Source organism: Gymnodraco acuticeps, unplaced genomic scaffold (assembly GCF_902827175.1).
Source record: "Gymnodraco acuticeps unplaced genomic scaffold, fGymAcu1.1, whole genome shotgun sequence".
In the NCBI taxonomy this organism is placed as follows: domain Eukaryota; kingdom Metazoa; phylum Chordata; class Actinopteri; order Perciformes; family Bathydraconidae; genus Gymnodraco; species Gymnodraco acuticeps.
In genome coordinates, this window is record NW_022990940.1 from 1,108,975 (window position 1) to 1,136,329 (window position 27,355).

Here is a 27,355-nt window from a genome sequence, read left to right on the forward strand (position 1 = left end):
CCCAGCAGCAGGCTCTGCCCTGTGGCCCTCCAACAGGTAAGGTAGGTACAGGTACAGCCATAGGCCATAACACAATCATACATTATGACGCGTGGTCTTTATAGTTAGCTGATGCTCAAATCAAATTAGTGCCTAATTAGTGTGTAATAACTACAGACGGTATATATAACGCTAGTAATTGCAAGTATAATATCTCACCAGTAGGCTTAACTTTTAAACTTGTATCCCAATAAATACAGCTACTGTAGTGCAAACCAGTCTAAACTGCAGTCACCTGTTCCAAACACACAGCAAGGTGCAAATTACGTTAGCCACTAACAGCCGCGCCTACTTGTTGTTTGTGTTAATGGCTCAAAACTAATGATGTCGATTCAGGTATGTAGTATTTCTTATAGCAAATAGCATTTTTACTTACCATTAGCCAGCAATACATAGTTTAAATATGTATAATGTAACTTTACAAGTCTTACTGTTGCTAGCTAGAAAACATGTCAGACTAATATTTAGCTACGCTATCTGCGGTTAGGTTTCCACCAGTTTGGGGAAGTGCCAATTTAACTTCGACATATTCGACAAACAAATATAAAACAGAAATAATGGCCCTTGTGGAAACAATGTATCTGCTCGTGGTTTATGTTACGGGACTTTACATTTGTTTCTGTCTGTGTTCGTGCGTACTAAAAAAATATGAGGACTTTTTCTGCAAAAATAAAATCTTTAAAATAAACGTACAAGGATCATGCCGTTGTGATCTTTCTGTATACTTATTACTTAGATTACGGACGTCGGTTCGTTGGTCTAGGGGTATGATTCTCGCTTAGGGTGCGAGAGGTCCCGGGTTCAAATCCCGGACGAGCCCTTCTTTTTATGCTGGCGGCATTTCACATACTCGACATACAGCTCTGAAAATAATTAAAAGACCACTCTCATTGGCTACATGTATGTTAGCCATTATATTCCAGTGTCTGTTGAACCCATGGATGTATAATAAGAACTGGATACAGCGTGGGAGGCGGGGCCTCATGCATTCCTATGAGAGCTGCTCATTAGCGCATGATGATAAAATGGCCCAACTTTTGAGAGAGTGAAACGTCACAGATTACCCAGCATGCCTGAGAAGTACCCGTATGTGCACTCATAGAGCATGCGCAACTTTAACCAAAATGCTCGTTCACATCAAGCACGTCAATTTGCGTACACGTAACAGCACCGCGCGTTCATGACAGCATGGTAATGGATTGTTGTTATCATGGATTTGATATGAACGAGGCGGCAGTTAGCAGCTAGCGGCTAGCTAGTAATGATGCGAATGTACACATCAATCGTTATGTACTTATATTACGCTGTAACAGGATCTAGTGATATCCAACAGAGCTTCATTTAGCATGAAATAATTATTGCACTGTATATATATATATATATATATATATATATATATATATATATATATTTATACAGTGCAATAAGCTTCTTAGTGCAATACGAAGCTACAGGGACGTTAATAATGTCGGTAATATTAACTTTATTTAATACAACATTTACGGTACAAGATTTAATCATACAGCCCATGTAGTATGATAATGAATTACAGCAAACATGTGCAATATATCCATTATTACAGCTCCGTGGGATGGCAGTAAGACGATATGGATCCGTTCTTATTGTGCATCCATGGGTAAAGATAAACGCAACTCACATTGGTTTCTCATACAGCATCTCTGTAAACTACGTGTATTCACTGAATTTCACTCTCTGCCTTTAACGGCTCGTTGTAGCTCCAATAGCTTCAGCCCCCACCCTCCCTGTGAGCACAGTGTGCTCTGATTGGTCGGGACACGTAACATGAACGTGCCGGGCGGCGCGGTCCCGTGGGCTAGATGCGCGTTCATAATGCAGAGGGAAATAACTCTCAGAATAACGTTAGCACATTATTACAACTTGAGGAACGAATGTTTTTAATAAGGGCTATACAAGTGTTCATACTGGGTAGTTTATTTAGTTTAAAAAAAATTATCCAACGAGTTACAGACCACTCTTTCCCCATGTAAGTCAATGGGAAAAAGTGTTTCCGGTCCTGGCAACCAAACGGAAGTGTAGTACCGCCGTTTGGCCAGCACGAATATTTTCATCTGAGTCTGGCGAACTTCTTGGGGGCTTGGTTGAACCAGGTTGAAACCAGGGCCCGGCCCTAGACTTTTGGGGGCCCTAAGCGAGCTTTGGCTTGGGGGCCCCCCTCAATCTAGCGCATTCTCACACACAACACGGAACCAACTTTTGTCTTATGATGTTAGCATAAGCACACATATTGTATAAATAAGAATGTAAACACAGTGGACCTCACTTCCTCTAGGGGGGTCTGGGGGCATGCTCCCCGGGAAGATTTTTTTTTAAATATTGAAGTTAAAAGCATCAATCTGGTGCACTTTGAGAGCAACATTAAGAGATCTATGGATACATCTCTCAACACCCATATGAAACACAGAACTGTAAACAGATTTAATTTTTCTTATATTTTACTAATCACTCCCCGTTTAAACTGTATTCTTGTTTTACAGTCATATAGTATTTATTACCTGTTTTTCATTTATCCTCTCTGGCTGTCCATCTCATAATGTTCACATAGAAACTAGCTCTCAATAGGAATATCATTCAGAAGAATTATAATTTCATGCAAAAATCTGTCACAACAAGAGGTTGCACATTTAAATTCAGGTGTTGTTATGGCAACGTCAGTGGTCAAACAGACACATTTACTGCTGCAAATACGTTCAAACATGCTGTCGACACGTAAAGCAGTGGCAACTATGCCACCATTTCAGCTGACTTTTTGTCAGAAATACTGTCACATAACATCCATATCTTTCAGTGCTAGGTTGATGCTTAGCTAAGCTAACTATGAAGCACTTTAACTGACAGGACTCGCTTCTAGCTTCATGTCGAATCAACATGTTGACGCGCCACAAGGTCCGATCAAAGATGTTACCACTGCATACCCTTTACATAAACGTTCATAGGTGTCATAATATGTTGTCTGTTGTTGTATTCAGAGGTTACTGTACTTGTATTGTGTATGGCCGGTTAGCTCAGTTGGTTAGAGCGTCGTGCTAATAACGCGAAGGTCGCGGGTTCGATACCCGTACTGGCCACACATTTTTGCATAAAAAAATGCATACACACGGAAGTAAATATAGGAAGAATTAAACAAATGCATAATATATATTAAAGGTGGGGTAGGTAGAAACCAGCTCGAGTGCGCCAGAATTTGAAAATACACAGCCGGAAAAAATCTGCCACTTCCTTACAGAGCCCCTCCTCCAACACACACAACGCGCACATGACCAATGAGGGCACGAGATACATTTGTCCACAGATGGAAAGCTGACAGGCAGGTAGGCCATCCAGTTACTTTAGCCGGGCCGGCTAAAATGATTGGTCGTGCTTTTTACAGCACTACGGCTTCCACAGATGACATTTTTTAATGGATTTTTTGTCAAAACACTAAAGATATTCATTGCTATCGGGATGTTAAGAGCATTCCATGGAATATAACAAAAAGTGTATCTCGAGCCGGTTTCTCAAACTTACCTACCCCACCTTTAAGATAAATAGGAAATAAATAAAATAATAGGTAGATATATGAAGACAGATTAATACATTAATGTATAGATAAATACAAGTTGAAAATAAAGCCGAATACGTTCACTTACATTTATCTATTTAAACTTACGTCAGTTTCCGTCCTCCATACTTGAGTAGGCATACAGCACAGTCATTTTCGTTTTATCAAGGTATATATTTTAGTGGGAATGCTGACACAGCATTCCAACTATCTGTTATGCTACGCACGAAATTCTTTATTATTCTGCCGGGTTATTTTGCGCCACTTCGCCTTCCACATTGAACATCGCAGAAACTCAGTTCAAATATCAAAACGTTCAGCTCGGTCGGGAATCGATGGCTATTACTTTTATCATTCATAACTTTCATAATTCCAGAGATACATCCCATAATACATCACATTTTTAACATGGAAGTCAATGGAGAAACTCTTCAGACTTGAACAATCTTCATGCAACTTCAACTGCTAACTGCTCCTTCATACTTTCACTCAGAAATCTCATTCCAACTTTAAAATGTTACACATCTTTCTGACATTATTCGTGTAACAACTTTCTGATTCCTATCCTTTTAGAGATATTAAACATTGTTCAGACCTTGGTAAAGAGGCCTTCTTCAGATTTTAGAGTGCATGATGTCACAGCTAAAGTGGAGGACAGATTTAATTTTGCCTTCATATTTTCTTTTAAACCTGCCATAATTCCCAAACCCTACATTCCTAAGACATAATTTTTCATGACAAACGTAGGAAAACATCTCGTAGCTTGAAAGATAAATAATAATTAAGCTAAATAATTAAACAAAATGCCTCTTGAGGGCATGAAGTGACAAAAACTTTCAACATGTCTTCATCATGGTCGAATGTACTTATTGTAAGTCGCTTTGGATAAAAGCGTCAGCTAAATGCAATGTAATGTAATTAAAGCCCATTGTAAGTTCAGCCACATCTTTTCACATATTTTTAATCTGCCAAAAAGGCCACATTATTAACCCGAAAGTACACAAAAAGTACACTTCAGATGCTCAAGTTCCTTGACACGCTTCACGCTTTGAAATGTCACCGATATCTGTTACGGTCCTTCAACAAAACGTTCACATGTAAGAGGTTTATCTCTCATTCAGAACAATGAAAATGCTCTCCTCTAACTGATTACTGCACATCACCATGGAAACCTTTGATCTCTGGACACGTCGTTAGCTCAAATATAAACACCTGTGTCATGGAACACGATGATGTCATAACTCCAACTGACATGCTCAGAGCACCAGACTTCAGATAATGGTTAACAGTCCTGCCCTCAACAGCTCTACGTCAATTATGGGGTGTCATCATATGCCGTTTCCATGGAACACACATGTGAAGTTTTTTTATGGCGAGGGATGCATATCCCTCGCCATAAAAGACGATGTCGCTATAACTCCTATGAACATTTTCAAAAAGTGCTCAAACTTCACATGTGTGCTAACAGTCCAGCCGTGAAGACATCTACGGGACAGTTTTGAGATTTCTTCAAATGCCGTGGCAATACAATGCTCACCATGAAACACGGTTTTCTCATAACTTCAGTAAAAATGCTCCAAACGGCCCAACACTTCACAGGTTTGGTAACAATGTAGCAATCAACGCATCTAAGCGTATTATGGGATGTCATCAAATGCCGTTGGCATGGCGACAGATCATTCGCCATCAAGTTAGTTCACAAGTTTGCAGTTCAAATATTCTGCTGCTTTTCCAAGCCTTTTTACTTTATTTTCTTCTCTTATCACACATTCAAGCCCCCAGTGTGCATGTATCATTTCAATCTAAATTATTCACTTTCATCTTACACATCACATTTCAGCATAGCAGTTTAGCGTCAGCTTTTCAGCATAAAGCATTCCCACTAGCAATTTCTTCAGGAATTGCATTCTCCAGTTACCTATGATATTTACATGTCTTTGTGTTTGCATGTTTTCTATCAATCTCACAGTAGATAGCTGTCTGCCACAGACTACACCGCCATCTGGTGGACTAAACTATAGCTGTATATAACAACAAACATCCATTATTTAAAAATCCAAAGTTGTTTTTTCCCCGCATGTTTTAGTATTGTAATATAATAATAGTAATAAGCCCCCTATATGTTTTACTAAATGGAGATCATTACACTTGTTGAGAAGCAAACTAGCTTTATTCTATTTCTTGACATTACATTGATCATTTAAATTCACTATTTAAACCAAAGTTCACACCTGATTTGCTTTTATATTATGTAGAAATTATTATTTTATTTTGCAGTCTATACTTTTGCATCATTGTATGTGAGAAAGTAGATAGGAACATGACATAAGTATAAATAAATAAATAAATGTATGAATAAATACGGAAATAAATGAATAAAATAATAAATACATGTTGAAATAAATACATGTGGAAAAAAATACAGGAATAAATATGGCAATAAATGGATATATAAATAAAAGTTGAGAATAAAACAGAACATACATTATTTTATATATTTAATGTATTTTTACATTTATGTTCACTTATTTTATTTCTGTGTCTGTTTGCTAATGAGGTGGGCGGTCCTAACTTCAGTCTGAAGCCTGATTGGTTACAGGATTGTGATTTCTGGCAGATTGTGGTTTAATAGCTATGCCTGGCTAACCTCGCTGATTCGTGTGCATGAAGCGTCTCTCGTTTTTGCAACCCAGCTCAGATTTAATAGAATAACCAATTCGGCTGCAAACGGGAAAAAATTCAGCGTTTCCCTAAAAGTGTTATCGAGCGTTGGTGGTATAGTGGTGAGCATAGCTGCCTTCCAAGCAGTTGACCCGGGTTCGATTCCCGGCCAACGCATATTTTATTGTCACTGCTCTCACAGCATTTCTCCGTTGCTGATTAGTTTTTTTGCTGCTAAGCATAACATGTGCTTATAGCTTATAACTACATATGTTTGTTATCCACAAGAAAACAGCCAAATTGTATTCAAATATAAATACATGTTATTTTAGAGATTAATTAGAATTTAGCAATCAAAAATGGTTTTCTTCATAATTTCAACACGTATGACATGTTATGTATGTAAGTTGAATTTTTTATATATTTTAATAATTTGTTTATCAGAAGTTTGTTTGTATTTGTATTTCTAAATGATATGTTTTAGAGGCAACCTGAGACCCGTAACCCTATACAGGGCACAGTGTCATTAACCTCAGAGATTAGATACATTTGTGTCATTTGCTAACATTTATTGCCTCACATGTAATGGCCCTGCACAGCCTCCCACACTAATAGCTCAAGCTTTAGTGATTTAGTGTGTTCATTATGTGAACGTTAGAGATGGTGTGCCACTTAAGCACCTGCAAGCAAGCTCTAAAAGTATTTCCGGCCAATGTTATTGCGTTTCCTTCACAATAATTCCTTGTGAGTACAAGGCAAAATATTTATTCTCAGTTGCCCAGAGAATCTTCCAGACCAAATTTGCTTTACGACGAGGATAACTTTTCCCTTCTTTAAGGTTTTGCATTTGCAAGACTTTTTGATGGACATTACCACTACCACTTTATCTTCTTCTTCTTCTTAAAAAAAAAAGAATACAAATCAATACTGGCTTTACAAATCATATCTTCATTATTCCGTCACTCATCTCATATTTGCTATTTTGTCTTGAAATACTGGATGTTTTTACCTCTCACAAATGTAAATAAATATTAATCTTGGAAAAAAAACAGGTATTGGCCTCTTTACTTATTTTTCTGACATACAAAAAATATATATCCTTCGACAGTGTGTCGCTAGGAGGGTCACACAGCCTGCCTATGTCTCTCTCTGTCTCTGTCTCTCACACACACACACACACACACACACACACACACACACACACACACACACACCGTATCAGCAGCATCGATTGATAATAATAGAAGTCGACGTAGACTTGCTGAACAGGAAATGTGTCACTGTTTCTCCTCTCTCCCCACTTAGTTCATTTGTTTTCCTATTCACCGGTGTTAATCCTGCTTACCCTCTTTTTCCCTCTGTTGCCATGGATATGCTATTCCTATGGCAACTGCAGGCCTTTCTGCGTGGCCTCGGGCCCCCACCGTAGAGGACTCTCCGAACCTTTCATTACACATTCCCTTCAAGTTTGCAGACAAATCTCACAAGTAGCACATACTCTAACTCTCTCTCTCTCCAACTGTTGCCCTTTCTTTTTCCTCCATCCCCCCTTCTCTGTTTGTGTCTTTGCCCTTGAACTCACACCACTGTGTCATACGCTTAAGTCCTGGATGCTCTGTCATGCTCAATACCACACAGCTGTTTCAGTGTATTTATATTTCCTAAATTACTCTCCAGGCATCCAGTGATACTAGATGCCGGTGCTGGTAGGAAGAGCGCTGTGATCAGATTTGTATCGCACGTATCGCTTTCATGTAAAAGTCAGAGACCCAAGCTTTCTAATTTTCAGTGGCAATGGAAACCAGAGCCCCATCTTTAAAGATGCATGAGACGTCTTGATCCACGGAGAATAGGGATGGAGGCTCTGTCAGAGAAAGTGTTCCTGTGTCAGAGAGTGAAAGTGAGGAAGAGGAGAGGTTTCCACAGATGATAGCGAAGTTGCCAGTGGCAGTGAGGGCCCTGAGGCCTCCGCCTGCCGAATGAACCCCGTCAGCGTCGGGGAGTACCACGGACTGCGGGTGGGCTCGTCCCTGCTCGGCATCGTGTCGGGCTGCATCATCATCGGGGTGTCTAGGGAATGTGACGCCGATGCTGTAGGAGGGATCTTCCTGGGAGCGGGAGGCCTCGGTGAGTGTGTGTGAAACTTTCTAACTACTGACCCAGTTTTAGAAAAGCTATTTACAGTAGTTACTTATTGTTTGTCTTCATGCTTTTTGCCTTGAGCCAGAACACCCATTGATTATTTCTATAGTGTCACAGGATATCGATGGAAGATTTTTTAATGTTAACAACTTAAAACATACGTTCTTTGATCACCTTAATACTTCATGACTTTTCCAAATGTTTACAAGACTGGCTTCTCCAAAGGATTTTGACACCGCTATAGAAAAATGTTGGATGACTTTTTCTTTGTTTTTTTGGCAGGACATTTTATGCTGCGTTACCTCTTTCAAATTAGTCAAGTTAAAACAACTTTTTTTGTATATCATTTTGCCCAAAATGTGATAACTGAGCCCTAACATCAAGTTACTATACCAGGTAGGAGTAGGACAAAGCTTCAACACTAATTAGACGAATCAATCAGTCGATGCAAATGTTATAGATAAATCAATACAAATATACAGCAGGTTAATCGATAATAAAAATGTAGTTGTAGTCCTAATAAAGGAGAACCTACACTACTTGCATTTCTTTATAAATAAAGTACCAAAAAATATTCAAGTTGTGTAAAAAGGAAATACCAGTTAGCTACTGTTTTAGATGTTGTGTTTTAATTAGGTCATAAGAAGATAAATATAATATGGAATGATCATTATTCTTTTTACATATAGTACACAGCAGTGGAATGTGGGAGAATCCAAATAATGAGGCAGTAAAACATGAATTTAATTTTTTTAGGTGGACAGTTAATATCCAACATGTAAAATGAGGAATGAATACTTTTTTTTTAAAATCCCAAATTAAAGTGAGAGCATGTGGCCTGTGACATTTTTCCTTCACCATCCTTGAAAAACACACCATGTGATCACTTGATACAACAGTGTAACTGGAAGCGACTGACAGCCTGAGGAGTTTCACTGCCAAGATGGAGAAGTGAGAAAGAGAAAGAAGCAAAGGCCAGGGCTTTTGATCCGAGGACGACAACATTAGCATGCATTGTTAATGGTAAACGTGTTCTCGCTGATGATTTGATCAGCTCTCAATAATTAATTTGTGTTACTCGTGCACAAAGAATTGGCAAATCAAAACTGTAGACAGCAGCTTGACCGAGGCATTCACTATGGCAGCTCTCGTGCAGCTAAGTAGCATCTAATGATGTGTTTTGGGGCTTATGTGCCTTGATGCCTCCTCCGACACATAGGCTGACTAATGAGTATGAACAGAGTGTTCTTGGCAGATTTTTTTCTCTCCTTCTGCAGTTTCATGACATTTTAAGCACATGCATGCATCACAGCCACCCTCAGGACCTGCCAGTGTTTAATGTCAGCTCTTGTGCTTATAAGGGAAATCAATAACTGTGTGGAATTGGAGCACAGTGCCACAGAGAGGCACACAAGCCCTGTGGTTCAGACATCAATTTATACTTTGAGTGTAACATCAAAAAACATCACACACTGTATCTGGTATAAAATAATCTGAAGGCTGTTTCATCATCGTCTTATTGTCGGTCGTGATTTAAATGAGCATGGGAGTGTGTCTATCTTTTGGTGTGGCTCACATGCAATATATGGCCATTGTGCAAATGCAATTAGCAGAATGATTGGTAGAAATCTCTTCTATAATGAGATTTCTCTTATGAGCACAGTACACAAAATGTATTCTACACTCCTAGTTAGTTTCAGGCCACTACAGTGCAAATTCAGGTCAAAGAAAAACGAAAGATTATATTCACACTACTACTATCGTTCCTACTTCTTAAACCAATAGTGATAAGGACACTATATTAGTTTTATGCTAACTGCTTTCCAGGCCTGCTCATAGCAATCTACCCCTTCATTAAAGCCTGGCTGAACATCAACAATATTCTTCCATCCTTTGGTAAGTTGTTAAATATTTGTATTCATTGTTTGAACCCTCAATATGTATATTCTTTGATCAGTATTTAAAGTAAAACGTTATTTTGTCCCTGAATATGTCTTGACTTCACAGGAAACTTCAGAGTGCACCCCACTGCTAATGTCGCTCCTGATCAACTTGTAGAGACAATAAGAAGAGAAAGTGAGTGAGCCTTCATGGTTTTCTTTCCTTAGTGTTTCAACAGAAGGATAGAGAATTTGCCTATTAATTGTTTACGTCATCATAGTGAGCCATTTAGTTCATGGTCGTTATTCGTTGATAGCAAATCCGACACCTGTCCGCTCACTGGAGAGTTAACACCAGTGAGAGGTGTTGTGTCTGCTGCAAAGCATCAGTCATCTCTCTGGGGGCTGTTAAAGTAAAAAATCAAGCATGTTTTCTTCTTTCATAACCGCTTTTGCTTGGCCTAGATGGAAGGAAATATGTGATAGAAAATAGCCCTTTTGCTAAGGGAATTGCATTAAAGTAACACCTGTTGAACATGTTCATATGAATGTCAGTTCATCAAAAATATATTACTACTGGTTTCTCCCAATGTTTTTCTGCATACAAGTTCAATTAAAAAACATTCATTATATTAAGTGGTGAAGTCGTGTAGATATTGATACAGCCTGGTGAAACCGGAAATATGATTCTGAATTTAGCGGCGTGTTGATCTGCTCTCCTTTGTTCTCGGCAGGGACTCAGAGTCAACTCAACCTGGAGCGCTCCAAGAGTCGAATGGGAACCTTTGTGGAGGGCGGACCGATGGCTGAGGCCAACCCAGATGAAGGGTAAGAGTCCAACATAATATCTCTTTGTGTAGATTCATTTTCAAATACAAATGCAGATGCTAATTAGCAAATATTTTATGAGACAATGCCTCATTTCTGTATTTCAAGAAAACTTGTAATTAAAAAATCCCTGAGTATCTCAGGAGCACCTTATTTATTTTTTTACATGTCTTCAAATATGGTGGTCAAAGTGAAGATCAGTATGAACCCTACAAATACATTATTAGCCATAAGAATTCACACTCAAATCATGATCCTTTCATACACATGTCTAATAGGGTCAAGTTGACAACATTTTGGACAAACATGCTTGTATTCTGCTACTTCACTGGTTTATTGGGTCACACAACTACAAAGCAGTTCATTTGAAAATAAAAGGTCATGAGGTCCTGAAACTAACAGATTAATTACTTAATAAAAAGCACATGGTGTTAATTAGGTCATGCTTCATGATGAACTATATGTCATCTCTATAATTGTGTATGTGCTTCAGTTAGGTATTTTATAGCAAAATGTTTGAAAAAAAGCCATCACAAACTCTTACATAAGACATGCACTTTTATGTTGCCTTAAAGACTGTTTAGAGGAGATAAGGGGATGTTCAAATTTAGCATATTGTATAATTTTGGTTAACTAGGGCCACCTTTATTGCAATGCCAATGATAGTTATCTTACTGGTAGCATCATATTCAGGTATGATCCAAAGAAGACATACCTTGTTTGGAAAATTATGAATGATAGACTGAAAGAACTGAATTCCCCGGGCGCTGTATAATAGCTGCCCACTGCTCCTAGTACTAGACTCCTGGTATTAGGATGGGTTAAATGCAGAGGCCAAATTTCACTGTGTGTGCTGTGTGCTCTGCATGTGTGACCATTAAAGAGGGGTTTCATCCCTCCCAATTCTAATGTTGTTTAAATAAAATATCATGCTTACTGAGCAATACTTGGAAAAAATGTGATTTAAGCCAATCACTGACGTTCATTTTAATACATTGTGCACATATCAATACACTCATTATGCAGTACAGTTAATTTAAGAGTAGTTTTATTTGTATTATTAGTATTTGTGTAGCTGATTCAGGGGATGACCGTAATTGAAGCAAATGCTCTGGTGTGTTTCAGGACTTCAGACCTGCCAGACATCTTATCTAGACGGAAACTTAAGCAGCCTACTGGAGATCAAGACCTGCCATGACGTCAACATATGCACAACCTTGCTAAACCTTCTTTCTTAGGTTTCTTTAAAAGAAGATGATCTCTTGTAGACCTCTTATCTCCTGAACCTGCTCGCTTGTCGAGATTGTTTTTATGGCCTAATAAACCCCTCCCAAGATTATATTGTTTTTGCTTGAAAAACTATTTCAGAACTTCCTTCCAATGAGTGAAGCAAATACACCCAGTAATTTGAATTGCTTGCAGCTCATATCATCATCTCACAATGTTCTCAATATCCATCAATTATGATTATAGTCGTTATGTGACAATCAAAATCAGCTCAATTCCCCTGCCTTTATTTGTTACAGGCCACATACAGTACAAACATAAAGCAAATTGGAATACATGTGTACAGGTAGACACAACAACTACACAGTGAGCTGCACCCCCGCAGTGAAACATAATACATTGATATTCAGGACAGCAGAGGCAGAATGGCTGCTGCATTGCAAGTGGCGTGGGGAAGAACGCTGCGCTCTGACAAAAACTGTGGCGTGCTGTGAGGCTGAACAATATCGGCAACAGCAGCCGAGGAGTCTGCAGTGCCTTGATGACAACCAGCAGTTTGATTGTCAGGCCTCAAATCACACTGTGTGAGGATTAGCAATGGAGCGACGTATAACAAACATTTAATTGCTAATGATTGTGATTGACAATTAAAACTCAACTTATAATTGGGAAATTAAAACTTCAGAACGAAAATGGAAACCAGCCTTTCCCATTTTTCTCGCATTGAAATCAGACTTGGAACCATTTAAAGGGTCAATTCACACAAATCTAGCCACACAGTGGTGGAAGCTATACATATATTTTAGTACTTTACTTGTGATACATCTACTTTGCACTTTCTACTCTCCACTAAATGTCAGTGGGAAGTATTGTAGCTTTATCTTCAGTTCAATGATTTGAAAGGTGTAGTTGCTTTACAAACTAGGATTTTTTGCACAATATATTTTTCATGATTCCAGCTCAAAGTTTTGCTGCTTTGTCATTTAATATTTGAATTTATTTGTTATAGTTTTTTAGGTTTGAACTGTTAATATATCACTTTGGGCTCTTGGTACTTAAGATAGCATGTTTCGCTATGTTTACAAATCAAATAATCTATCAGAAAATAATTATAGAACAGTATCAGCAGGTTATTGAATAATGATTAACATTATGAGTTTGTTTTAATAGAAAATACTCAAATGACTTTAACATGTATTCGAGTATTTTCTACCGTGAGTATCAGTGACTTAAGCACGTCTATTGCACAATGCACCGCAATACACTAGACTTAATGGAATTTCAAAGGTTAGGATGCAAATGAGTGACCATTTACGAATGACTTACAATCATTTAACACTGCACACTTGTGTTGGCTTATTTATTTAGTAATGACATACTTTCACATTGTGTGTTCCTTGAGAAATCAGCAACAAGTAAATAAAGGTGAGCTCGTGAGATACAGGCAAAATGCAACAGCCTTCATCACACACGCACGCACGCGCGCGCTCGCACACACACACACACACACACACACACACACACACACACACACACACACACACACACACACAGGGGTTGGACAGGATGGATGGTTAAGGAGGAGTCTGGGAGTCGCATCCAGAGGTCCATGGAGGAGAGAAGATGCTCTGCGCGGCAGTTCATCACATATATGTAAAAATGAAATATGACGACTCAACCCCGGCTACCGGAGAGATGCCTCGCATATTTTAGCGGTTTCCCTCCATTTCCGTTGCGGGGTGACCTGTCAGATGCTACGTGCGTCTCGGTGCACACCGGGGGCAGCGCACCGTGTTGCGCCTGTGTGTCTCAGTCAGAAGAAATGCCATCTCACATAATTGATCTTTCCTCTCCTCTGCTTGGATTTTATATTCCACATCAGCTCGGATCGCTTCGCTCTTGTGATTGAATGGCTGTCATGACTTGTGCCCTCAGGACTGTGACGCTACGAAATCAGGAAGAAAACCCCTCGTTTGGTTTTTATGCGTCCTTTCAACCTCTCTGTATTTTCACCTGGTAATTAGACCTGGGATCTCCGTGGCAATCTACTGATCAAACAATGGGAAGACCTTCAGTATATCGACATAAAGGGTATGTTGATTTTTCATGGGTTAATTTGTACAGGAATGCATCACATCAGTTCAGTAGGCTAAGCGTTTACACGTTTTCTTTGCAAATCATAGTTTCTTATTAAACGTATGGCTTAAATGATTTCCTTTCCCCACATCCCCTCTCCTCATGTGCAGTGAATGCTCTTGAATGGATGCATGCTGGAATGAAAGGGCTGATTTGATTGCAACTAAATACTGAAATGCCATTCACATAGTGGCCTAGCTGGCAGGAATGATGCAGCTGCAGTGCCATTACACACATTTCACTCCCGAAACAAGATAAGATAAATAGCAATTCTCATCAGGCATGATATTTTATTAAGCAACACTTGTGACTTTTTTATAAAGGATGAAAAGTCAGGGTGCATCTAATTTACACTATGTGATGATTAAGTATCAATATAGTGAAATTCTCCATTGAAAAACCCATCATTACCTCTTTTATTTCATTGTTTAATTCAATGTACTTTTCTTATCTATTGTTTAACATAGAATTTGAGCCAAAAAGCATAGTCTTAATTCAATGTACAGTTCAACAGGCTTCAGCTGTAAGAGATTATAGTTTTACTATAAGAGCCAACTTTAACTGTATCAAATAATGCTCATTGTTTTACAGATATATATCATGACATGTGTAATTGAATACCAGAGTGATGCTTGTGTGTCCAGTACAACTTGTGCACAGAACAAGAGTAGTCAAATATGTGTGTCACCACAGAGCTTATTTACTTTCAAAGGAAGTACCTAAAAAAGCCTAACAGCTGCCATTTCTTGTTATTTACAGACAAAGATGTTGTCCTGGCTGTGAATTGATTTAAACTTTGCCATGGGGAAGACACTGGACTGAGATTTGACACCACAGTGGAAGAGACAGAGGTGAAGACATGGTCATCACTGACAGAAACACTGGTACCCCTGTCCCTAAAAAAGAGCCGCAGAAGAAGACGAGGAGGAAGTCTCGCCCTCATGGCCTGCCCTCCCCGGCCCTCTGCTGCGCCTGCGGACTGTGCATCATGCTGGCTGGACTCAACATCACCCTGGTGGGAGCGTTCGCTTTCAGCACCCTGGTGCCTTCTGCCAATCCCCCAATCATCATCGGACCTATCCTACTGCTGGTGGCCTTCTCCTTTTTCGGGGCCTGTTGCGTGTGCAGCCGCCTCCCCCCTCCAAACAGCTCACGGAGGTCTAAGGTGGGCGGCAGGGGTGGAGGGCTGATGGGACATGGAGGGTTGGCTGGTGGTGCAGCGTTTGAAATAGAGACCAGTGAGCACACTCTGCAGGACACCACAGCTGTGCAGCTCAGCCCCACATCCTCCCGTGGATCATCACAGGTGTCCAGCCCAGAAAAGGTAGCTCCTGACGCGGCCCTACCAAGTCCATGCACGCTCTTCACCATGGAGACCAACGGCTCTTCTTCTGCGTTTGGCACCGCAGTGTACTCGGCCTCCACAGCAGGAGGAGGGGAGGTGAGGCTCAACCTGCCACGTGAAGAAGCCGTCGCCTAGCAGAGCAGAAACTCTTCCAAGGCCGGAGTGCTGCCAGTGTAAATATCCTTCTGGGCCGAGGGCTTGCTGAGTGTGATTGTGTCCTCTAGTTGACGTGGTGCCATATTTCTGGTTGTGAACAGTATGCTTTTGAATTTCTTGCTGTGCTGCCAACTGGTAATTAGCATGCAACGTTAATGAAACATCCAAGTGTTTGTGGATCATAGGTGTTGGAATTCAAATTCCTCCCTCTATTGTGTTTTTTTTGTAACTTCCTACAGGTCTTTGCTTTTAATGTTGGGCATTATGAACAGTTTTCATGTAGTAATCAAATGAAAAGGGTCTTAAACCATAAGTATTTATCTCTCACTGCTACTCTGGTTTGTGGAATACTCACCTGTCAGCAGTGATTTCAGAGGGCTTGAATGAATAATATGATTGTTTATTTGTTATGAAGACTTAAAGATCAGATGAGAAAGGTCAACAGTGAAATGTATAGGTTCATTTGTTTTGACATTTGGCATTTTGTGTGCTGTTCTCACTGCTGAACTTGTTTTGGGGGCATAATGTATTATAGGTCACAGGGGTCCCAAAGCAATATCCCCTCACCTGAGATTAAATCCTATGCCATTCTCTTTACAAGAACACAGTACTCTAAAGCCAATGTATTTGTGATAATAAACCACAGTGCATATATAGAGTAACAGTATACTAACATGTACTGCGTAAAATGTTGAATCATGGAAGTGTTATTCTTGCAGTTTGACAAATGGTCACCACCACAACATCAAGACTGTGAATATTGTGTTTCCTAATATATTTATTTTCAATTTCACATGTACATTTTCATTGAAGGTAGTGTAGTTTCCACTATTTTAAGGTTACACTCATCATGGTATTTTAATTAATTTATAGTATTCACCGTGAGGCAAAGACATGTGTCATAATAATGATTTTGGTCATTATGGATTTGAATGAACTGCTGCTCGAGACTCCACCGAGGAATGTATTACAAATGTGAACATGTGAATTCCACAGTATTGAATCCTTACATTTTATGTCTGACATGACATCCTCTTACTTTATATTTAACAGAAGTTAACCTCAACTGGACCTACACACAAATAGGCAAGCACAGAAGTCTGACGGAGTGTAGATAATAAGATTGCATAAAATAAAATATGTTCCCCATCACTGTGATGTCTTCTTGACAAGAGACATTCAAACCCTGATTTCCTTTGAAAGGAACGTTGCCTTAGACTGAGACATCAGGAACTAATGAGGGCTATAACAAAGTGCACAATAGCATTTCTCTCCAGAAAGCCTTTGTTGGGCTCTGGATTTCTATTCCATATTGTTAGGAAATACTCAACATTTCTCTTTTATTGTGGGAACAACAAATGCATACCAATGGCTTTAATTTTCACAGCAGAGATGTATAGGAAGTAGCAGGAGAGTGAACACCTGCATCAAGTGGCCAGAGCATTCCCGTAAATAGTGTTGACCTTCTTTTGTGACACAGCTCCTCAGAAGAACCCTTTTCTCTGTCAAATCTCTCTCTCTTGTGCTGAGCTCATTGTTTGCATGTAGAGAGGAAGAGATTCATGGAAATGCAAACATCCTTTTGTGAACTATTGGTGTTTTGTGTGTATTTTTATTTGTGTAAAACTTCTACAAAAATCTGGAAAATGTAAAAGATATAATATTTTTGTGAAGATTATAATTTGATGATGATCCAAATGTGAATCCTACAAAATATATGAATAAAAAAGGCTCTTTCCAACCTGGGGTTGCTAATTATCATTGCGTGGCATGACACTGTGTTCCTGCTACACAGCATCAGTGTCACCATGAAGGGATATAAATATAAATGAGCAACTGGATTTGTTATATGTTCCCATTTCAAACAAGTTCAGTGTGATATTGTGGGACATACAGACATTTTTGGGGGCACAATCTTTGTCACAAGAATTATTTATTCCAAGAGGCAATTTCTAAAGATTATTTAACAGCATTGTGTGGGAAAGCAACGAGACATGACGCATACATGATTCTCCAGAAGGAAGTTACAAAACAGATGAAAGCTTTATGTTTCAGTTTATCTTTGACAAACCAGCCTCCTGTTCACCAAATCAAGGCTCCTCCGATTTCACATCCAGGGCTATGACTATTTTCATTATTGATTGCCGATTATTCAAATTGAAGATCTGTCATTTTGTTTAACAGTCAAAAGAATATTCAATTTACAATGTTATACAACGACTTGAACTTAAGCACTATTGCTTGTGAAATTATTGAATTAATTAATCTTTTATCAACATTTTTCGCTGACTAATTTTCTGTCAATTTATTAATTAAGCCACAGTTTCTTCTGTGAAAATCTAAGGCTAGCTGGTTTAAAAACAATTCTAAGTGCAATAGCAATGCTCCATATTCTTCAACACATCACATTTAGATGTTCTTAGGTAAATAATTTAAAGGTCCCATGACATGCTTTTCTGGTTATTACCCATCCCCTTGTGTGTTATGTAGCTTTTTATGCATGTAAACGGTCTGCAAAGTCACAAATCCTCAAAGTACACCCTGTAGCGAGTAAATCTCTAACACAGAAAAGACGTGTCTATGCTGCCCCAGAACGCCTCGTTGGAGATTTTTCTTTTTCCATTATTTTCTTCCTGGTCTAAATGACGTAACTACGGAGCCCTGGAGGGTTCATAGAGAGAGAAAAAAATAAAACGAGGCCACATTACAAGATGTAATTCGTGGCCTCAATTTAAATAAAACGAGGCCACGCTTTATTAATTTGTGCGCACGAGATACTTTCTCGTTCGCACGAGAACACCACAGCATTTCACAAAACACTACAGCATTTTAGAAAAATGCTACAGCATTTCAGAAAACGCTACAGCATTTCACAAAACGCTACAGCATTTCACAAAACGCTACAGCATTTCAGAAAACACCACAGCATTTCAGAAAACACCACAGCATTTGAACTTATACGGAAAGGGTATTCCTTTAGGGAGAACACTTCTTGTTTGTGATTGGACAGAGCCAGCCAGAGAGCTCCTCATATCTGTTCAGAAACTCGACAAAACTTAAACATGAACAAACCACAGACTGTCTATGTCATGGTGAATACAGTCACTGCTTTGTTTATGTCTGTATGCCGTTGTTGAAGCAGCGACAGGTTGGTTTATCCTGATCGATCCGATCTCCATTCAGAAAACCCGCATTTTAAAAGGTTTTTCGTCTGCACACTTGTCACAGCATTAATTCATGGTTTTTACTAACCGGTATCAGTATGTTGTTAATTCGGCATAGTTTAAAAACGTGTATTACAATTAAATCACGGTAAAATATGTTCATTTTGTTGTAGTTATGGTATAGGGACGCGGGAAGTCAGTCAGAGTTGGGGGTGCTAGTGGAGCGGGGCCTCGCAGCGGCAAAACTGTGGCGCGCTTGCACTGTAGGCGCGCCGCGTTTGGGTGACAAAACCGTGCCGCGCCACACTAATTGCGCTGCATAAGCTCAGTTGAGGCTCCCTCCGCAAGATGAGGCCCCCTCCGCAAGATGAGGCCCCCTCCGCAAGATGAGGCCCCACGCAGTCTGCGTGATCTTCCTGTTGGGAGGGACGGCCCTGTCCGTCCAAACTCACAACAACGATATACAGACATAAGTGGCAAAGTCACACCCATCTACTTGATGTATTGAAGTCAATGGGGAGAGAAAACGTATCTTTCGATCCCGTTTGAATTGTGCCATGAATTACACATATGATGTTTGTCAATCCTAAAAAAAACAATTTCCATGTCAAAGAAGTCACAGTTTGTCGTAAAACTGTTGAAATATAAGACTATGAAAAACACGCAACTAGAAAGACTACAAATCCCAGAGTAAGTAAGTGTAAGTGATGTCACAATTGTTTTCCTCCACTAAGAGATAGCTAAGATCAGTGCTAAGATAAGATAACTTTAACAAGATGCCTGTGTGCTTAGTACCAGGTTATTATCATACCAGCAATGGGTCTTGCTCGTTCTTTCGCTTCCCGTCTGATGAAAGGACCAGGAGTGGCTGGATCAAGTTAGCTACCTAGCTAGTAGCTAGCACGTTAGTTAGCATTACAGCCTTGTCATTTTTATCTGCCTTTAAGTAACATTAAGCAACCCAAAATGTTAAACAGTAAGAATCATATTTTGTGAACCCTTTGAAGAGTACTGTCACCGGTGTGATCATTCTATAATACACAATTTAATTCCAGGGGAGAAATGCTAACGCTAGCATCGGCGATCGCCGATCTTTTCCACTTCATGCTGTCTGCACAAATGGTTGACATTAAACATTAAAAAGACCTGGCAGTTCAGAGAGAATCAAAGGAAGGCAGGCAGGCAGCTTTGCATGACATTCTTCAGGATGTGTTTCATTGTGGTGATAGTGAGGGTAGTCAATCGTTTTGTTGACAAGACAGTAGTGACGGCCATCTTGGTGACGTGTGTTGTTCTGCGAGACCAGAGATGTAGTTCATTGAGCGTTTCACACAAACAAATGTGTTACTTCACAGTTTTACGACACTTTTTTTTTACGACTTGCAAAATTATCTTTTAAATTGACAAACATCATATGTGTAATTCGTGGCACAATTCAAACGGGATCGAAAGATAATCTTTCTCTCTCCATTGACTTGAAATAAGCAGCGCCATATAGCGATCTATCTATATGGCGCTGGAAATAAGGTCCCATGTGTAACATCTTGGTGAATACAAGATCTTTGATTACAGAGATCACGTGGATGACGTAAGGTATGTGTGCATGTTACGCGCCAATGGAAATAAAGATGGACACTCGGATTGAAAGAAGTGGTCCGCTTCATCTGTTTTATGTAAACACTTACATTTTCATAGAACAGAATATTACATGGTGTCAGAGTTAGTTCATTTATCATCGACCTGACGACGGAAGATGGAGAACACAGGCGTTCCAACACCACGAATGGACTGGGACTCGTCTAATCTGCCGGACGCATGGAGAAAGTTTCGGCAGCATGTGCAGCTAATGTTTTCAGGCCCGCTACATGCTAAAGACGAGGAGGAAAAATGTAGCTATCTACTCCTATGGATTGGGGGAAAAGGCAGAGATGTTTTTTATACATGGACTCTCACAGAAGACCAAAGTAAGGTACTAAAAACGTACTATGACGGTTTTGAAGCTTATGTAACTCCGAAAGCAAATCCCATATTTGCGCTCTATACATTTCATGAAAAGATCCGAGGAGACAGTGAGAGTTTTGACCAGTTTGTAACGGAGCTAAAATTGCTAAGTAAAGACTGCAACTACCCAAACAGTGAGGAAATGATAAGAGACAGGATTGTCTTTGCTACAAACTCACAAAGAGTGCGCGAAAAACTGCTATGTCACGGTCCAGACTTGACGCTAGAGAAAGCCATTGCCATTGCACGTTCACATGAGCTATCACAGCAGCAGCTAAAGACAATGCTAACCCCCGCTGCTAGCCACGACAGTCGCTCTGCTCACGCGGTTAGCAGAAAACCTTTTAGAGCAGACCAAGCATCCCGTGGGCACAACAGTGCCGTGCTGATGTGTTTAAAGGCATCGGACTGTTTCCTGGAGAATGCAGTTTCCAACTCAAACCCTCTGTACCACCAGTGGTATGTCCACCTCGACGCATCCCATATGCTCTGCGTGACCGGCTCAAGGATGAGTTGGACGACATGGAAAAACTGGACGTTATCCAAAAAGTCACAGAGCCAACTGAATGTGTTAATGCACTAGTAGTGTTGGAAAAGCCGAAAACAAATAGGCTGAGAATATGCCTAGACCCCCGCGCCCTGAACAAAGCTATCCAAAGACCCCACTATCCACTCCCTACTCTAGATGACCTCACACCAAAACTGGCTGGAGCAAAGTATTTCAGTGTACTAGACGCCAGATCTGGATACTGGAATATAAAGCTCACACACGACTCATCTATGCTAACCACGTTCAACACGATCTACGGCAGGTACCGTTTCAAGAGACTGCCTTTTGGAATCATATCTGCACAGGATGAGTTCCAGAGGAGAGTGGATGAGGCCTATGAGGGGCTTCCAGGCGTTGCCGCCATCGTAGATGACATCATAGTCTACGGCCGCACCAAAGAGGAGCACGACGCCAGCCTGCGTGCCATGCTGGAGAGAACCAGAGAAAAAGGCATAAAGCTGAATAAGGACAAGTGCAAAATCTGTGTGCCTGAGGTAAGCTATTTTGGGCACAAGCTGACAAGAGAAGGCATCCGCCCTGACCCGAACAAGATTAAGGCCATCAAAGAAATGCCTAACCCACAAAGCAAGGCAGAGTTGGAGACCATACTGGGCATGGTCACTTACCTTTCCAGGTTCGCCCCGAGAATGTCAGAGGCAACAGCTCCACTCCGGCAACTGTTAAAGGAAAACAGTGAGTTTGTGTGGGACTCAAATCATGATGCAGCCTTCCAACGAGTAAAAGACATCCTAACACAGGAGCCTGGCCCAGTACTCACCTACTTCGATCACACAAAGGATGTGAAGTTACAAGTCGATGCTTCCAAACACGGCTTAGGAGCTGTCCTGCTCCAGGAAAAGAAACCAGTCGCATACGCATCAAAGACACTGACTGAAATTGAAGAGAACTATGCTCAGATCGAAAAGGAGCTATATGCAGTGCTCTTTGGATGTAGGCGGTTTCACCAATACCTGTACGGACGACAGGTGATCGTCGAGTCAGATCATAAGCCACTTGAGTCAATCATGCGTAAGCCCTTAGCAGCTGCACCACCACGTCTGCAACGCATGATACTGCAGCTACAGAGATATGACATCACTATCGAGCACAAACCAGGAAAACAAATCCCTGTCGCCGACACTCTATCCAGAAAGCCACTTGAATGTTACGACCGCTCCATCAGTGAGGGCATGGACTACCAAATACACACTTGTGATCAGCAACGCTCCGGTAAGTGACCGCAAAATGGCAGAGATCAGAGCCGCTACAGCCAAAGATGAGCAGCTCTCAGTGCTGAGACAGGTGATCCAAGCAGGGTGGCCCGAGAAAATCCAAAAATGTCCACCTGCAGTCTCCGAGTATTGGAATCATAAGGATGAGATATCAGAGACAGATGGCATCCTACTGAAAGGAGAGAAAATCATCGTGCCACACTCACTGAAATGCTTTCACGCATTCACACAGGACACTTAGGGATGGAAAAGTGCAAACAACGTGCAAGAGATGTGCTGTTCTGGCCAAGGATGGGTAAGCAGATAGAGACACTAGTAGGGACCTGCAGCACCTGCCTTGAGCGACGCAGCTCACTCCCAAAAGAGCCTATGATGTCACACCCAATCCCAGAACAACCTTGGCAGGTAATAGCCACTGATCTGTTCACATGGAACAGTACTGACTATGTAGTTGTAGTTGACTATTATAGTAGGTACTTTGAGGTAGAAAAAAATCACCAGCCTCACATCCTCAGTAGTCATCCAAAAGCTGAAGGCCATGTTCGCTCGATTTGGAATACCACAGACACTAGTCAGCGATAATGGACCTTGCTACAGTTCACAAGAGTTTAAAGCTTTTGCTCATGCATGTCACAAGCAGTCCTCTGTATTCACAGAGCAACGGGCTAGCAGAAAAAACAGTTCAGACTGCCAAAGCTCTCATGGACAAAGCACACGCTCAGAGAACTGACCTGTACCTTAGCTTGTTGGAGTATAGAAACACACCAGTGGATGGTTTGAATTTGAAATCGCCAGCGCAGCCACTCATGAGCAAGCGTCTGCGCTCTATCCTTCCCACCACTGAAAAGCATCTACAACCAGAGCTTGCCTGTCGCAGCACCGTTCACAGCAGGAGAGAACAGTGCCAAACACGACAAAAACAATATTATGACAGGAATGCCAGATCACTGCCTGCACTACCAGTGGGAGCCACGATCCGCTTCCAGCTTCCAACAGGTACATGGAAACCTGCAACAGGAGTCGAGCCAGCAGGTACCCAGAGATCCTACAACATCTGCACGGACGGAGGTCACATGTTTCGGCGCAACAGGCGTCACCTTCTACAAACGTGTGAGAGTGACACAGATCAGGAGACTCCATCAGACGAGCAGTTGGAGCCTGAGGACACTAAGACTTTGCAGCAGGACACTGAGAAACAAACAGGCCCCAGAGAGCAATCACACATTGTTTACAATAAGATTACAAGATCAGGCCGCATAGTGAAGCCAAGAGAGATGTGTTAAATCTGTAAAAAAAAATAAAAAAGAGAAATGCAACACTGACAATGCACTGTGATTTTTATTTGTTTAGAAATTGAATTCAACAGTTTTGTTTCAGAAGCAGTACTACATGCTCTATTAGAATTATTTCTGGGCAACTGTTCAACAAGATAAGTTAAACTGCAGAAGTGTTTACTAAATGTTGATGTACCAGCCTTATAATATTCCCTCAGTGATAGAGTAATCACAATTAGTAGATATAGTGCCTCAAGATGTACATTTATTTTAAATGCTATAAATGCATATGGTTATAATTTGTTATGGCAGCTATACTGTTCTTTTCTAAAGAAGGGGATGTAACATCTTGGTGAATACAAGATCTTTGATTACAGAGATCACGTGGATGACGTAAGGTATGTGTGCATGTTACGCGCCAGTGGAAATAAAGATGGACACTCGGATTGAAAGAAGTGGTCCCATGGATGTATAATAATAACTGGATACAGCGTGAGAGGCGGGGCCTCATTCATTCCTATGAGAGTTGCTCAATGGCGCATGATGACAAAATGGCCCAACTTTTGAGAGAGCGAAACGTCACAGATTACCCGGCATGCCTGAAAAGTACCCGTATGTGCACTCATAGAGCATGCGCAACTTTAACCATGCCGCCCAAAAGGCTCGTTCACATAAAGCACGTGAATTTGCGTACACGTAACAGCACCGCGCGTTCATGACAGTTTGGTACTGGATTTATATTAACGAGGCGGCAGTTAGCAGCTAGCGGCTAGCTAGTAAATTATGCTAAGTTACACATCAATCGTTATGTACTTTTATATTACGCTGACATCAGGATCTAGTGATATCCAAGCAACAGAGCTTCATTTAGCATGATACTTGTGTGGGTTGTACATGAAACCACTTGGTAATATATAAAAATGTATGTTGAAGCCTGTTATGATCAATTGTGAGTTAAAACGTTATCTAAAAAGTAAAGCTAATGATGGATTACTGTGGTGGAGTTAAAATAACAATAGCCTATTTCTTTTTGAAATGTGATGGAGTAAAAGGATAGTAACTGATTATTCATGTTAAGTAGCCCACAAGTAACTAAAACAATTGCAAGTGCAATAAGAAGCTACAGGAACGTTAATCTACGTCGGTAATATTAACTTTATTTAATACAATATTTACGGTACAAGATTTACATCATACAGCCCATGTAGTATAATATTTTACAAATGATGAATTACAGCAAACATGTGCAATATATCCATTATTACAGCTCCGTGGGCAGTAAGTATGGTCCGTTGTTATTGTGCATCCATGGGTAAAGAGAAACTCATGTAGTACTGAACCCGTAACATGAACGTGCCGGGCGGCGCGGTCCCGTGGGTTAGATGCGCGTTCATAATGCCGAGGGAAATAACTCAGAATAACGTTATTAGCACATTTTTACAACTTGAGGAACGAATGTTTTTAATAAGGACTATACAAACGTTCATACTGGGTAGTTTATTTAGTTTAAAGTATCCAACGAGTTACAGACCACTCTTTCCCCATGTAAGTCAATGGGAAAAAGTGTTTCCGGGCCCAGCAACCTAAAGGAAGTGTAGTACCGCCGTTTGACCAGCACGAATATTCTCATCAGACTGCGGCGTACTTCCTGGGGGCTTGAGTGGTCCGCTTCATCTGTTTATGTAAACACTTACATGTTCAAATAACAGAATAGGCTTGTTTGAGACGCGTTGCGGCTCGCCTCAAAAGTAGACGAGAATAGCCGATCGCAGCCGGGGGAGATCTCAAAAAGCTCGCCTGAAGTCGGAGAGCTCGGAGTCGGCTTCGTCTTCTTCTTCTCTCGGTTTTTTGGCGGATTGCAAAAGCTGCATACCGCCGCCTCCGGAGTCGGCTTGACTCGGTTTGCATAAAGAATGCACACATGTGTTTAATCGTTAACTCAGATATGTACTAAGTAAATACATTTGTTCCTGCTCAAGATTAGATTCAACTTTATTGTTATTGCACAGATTACAGGTACTGAGACAACGAAATGCAGTTTAGCTTCTAACCAGGTGCAACAAGCAGTAAAGTGAAAAGTAATGTACACAATAGACAGAATAAAATATAGAATGAATTGAATGATGAATAAACAGTGAGGGGTATGAATACACTAGATATCAGCCTGTGAGCAGTATGAACAGTGTGTATGAATATGCTAAAATATATAAAGTATGAAAACGGTAAGCAGTGCAAGTATAGTATAAAATATATAGATATTAATTTCATGATGATAAACATTGTGGAACAATGATGAAAAATGGGAATGGATGTGGCGACGTAAAACTGACACAAAACAACAACAAACTTTTGCCGAGCCAATTGGAGAGTTTCATCAGCAGCACGTGGTAAAAACCACCAATGAGCGCTCAGCTCGAGATACCAGCGAGTCGTTTCCCATCAAGCATTTCGCTGCCGCAGCCCGTGTAGAGGAACTGCGCCGCCTCGCCTCGCTCTCAAGGCTGCGGGCGTCTTTGTCCCGCGAGATTTCAACGTCTCATGTAGGCGAGCCTCCAGAGCAAGTCGGACAAAATGACTAACCATCATGCAACGCACTAGCAAGACGTTGATCGCAACTGCGCAGGTCTCGCTTGTCTCAAACAAGCCTAATATTACACCATGGAGGTCCACCGGAAGGGGAGGGACTTCGCCACTCTATTGCGCTGTTGTGTGCTGACCAATCACGAAGCATAATTTCTTGACTGGCAGCGAAAACAACCAATCACAGCAGTGCTTCTCTGGCTGGCTCTGTCCAATCACAAACAAGAAGTGTTCTCCCTAAAGGAATACCCTTTCCGTATAAATTGAAATGCTGTGGTGTTTTCTCAAATGCTGTGGTGTTTTGTGAACCTTTGTGTGACCTTTTAATATGAGCTCAATCTGGCTCATCTACAAGTGAGTATGTGTGCTTAAAGACTTTAACACTAGAGGGCAGCAGAGCCACTTCTAATAATTTCAGTGAAGTTATATAAAATACGGTTGCCGTTTTACATCAAGTCAATAGATGTCAGTAGATCATACCTAATGTCTGTAGAATGCTTTCAAGATAACTATTGCAGGAGTAGGTTTTATTTAAGTAATTCTGATGACATAGTGAACCG

General features: G+C 40.6%; 2 protein-coding genes and 3 non-coding genes across 6 annotated transcripts; all 5 read left to right on the top strand.

Annotated features, from left to right (window-relative positions):
- Positions 1–787: 787 nt before the first annotated feature.
- Positions 788–859, top strand: trnap-agg. Its single transcript has one exon. It is a non-coding gene; the product is annotated as a tRNA-Pro (tRNA).
- A 2,213-nt stretch (positions 860–3,072) lies between these two features.
- Positions 3,073–3,146, top strand: trnai-aau. The gene has a single exon. It is a non-coding gene; the product is annotated as a tRNA-Ile (tRNA).
- Positions 3,147–6,385: 3,239 nt separating this feature from the next.
- trnag-ucc lies at positions 6,386–6,457 on the top strand. The gene has a single exon. It is a non-coding gene; the product is annotated as a tRNA-Gly (tRNA).
- A 1,468-nt stretch (positions 6,458–7,925) lies between these two features.
- On the top strand, positions 7,926–12,572 carry kncn (kinocilin). 2 transcript variants are annotated; one of them, XM_034234398.1, is made up of 5 exons: positions 7,926–8,407; positions 10,250–10,318; positions 10,430–10,498; positions 11,037–11,130; positions 12,256–12,572. In XM_034234398.1, exons 1-5 carry the CDS (start codon positions 8,260–8,262, stop codon positions 12,326–12,328), a joined length of 453 nt encoding a protein of 150 aa, XP_034090289.1. In that variant the 5' UTR covers positions 7,926–8,259; the 3' UTR covers positions 12,329–12,572. The 2 variants fall into 2 exon arrangements, with proteins under 2 accessions (XP_034090289.1, XP_034090290.1); XM_034234399.1 differs by lacking the exon at positions 10,250–10,318.
- A 1,367-nt stretch (positions 12,573–13,939) lies between these two features.
- LOC117558342 (transmembrane protein 275) lies at positions 13,940–17,720 on the top strand. Its single transcript, XM_034234460.1, has 2 exons — positions 13,940–14,448; positions 15,253–17,720. The coding sequence occupies exon 2, from the start codon at positions 15,353–15,355 to the stop codon at positions 15,971–15,973; it is 621 nt and encodes a 206-aa protein (XP_034090351.1). The 5' UTR covers positions 13,940–14,448; positions 15,253–15,352; the 3' UTR covers positions 15,974–17,720.
- Positions 17,721–27,355: the final 9,635 nt, after the last annotated feature.

Excerpts from the sequence above, each read along its gene's own strand:
- kncn (XM_034234398.1), top strand. The coding sequence starts at position 8,260 with ATGAACCCCGTCAGCGTCGGGGAGTACCACGGACTGCGGGTGGGCTCG. Across the intron at positions 10,319-10,429 it reads CAATATTCTTCCATCCTTTG|GAAACTTCAGAGTGCACCCC; the intron begins GTAAGTTGTTAA and ends TTGACTTCACAG. Across the intron at positions 11,131-12,255 it reads GAGGCCAACCCAGATGAAGG|GACTTCAGACCTGCCAGACA; the intron begins GTAAGAGTCCAA and ends GGTGTGTTTCAG.
- LOC117558342 (XM_034234460.1), top strand. The coding sequence starts at position 15,353 with ATGGTCATCACTGACAGAAACACTGGTACCCCTGTCCCTAAAAAAGAG.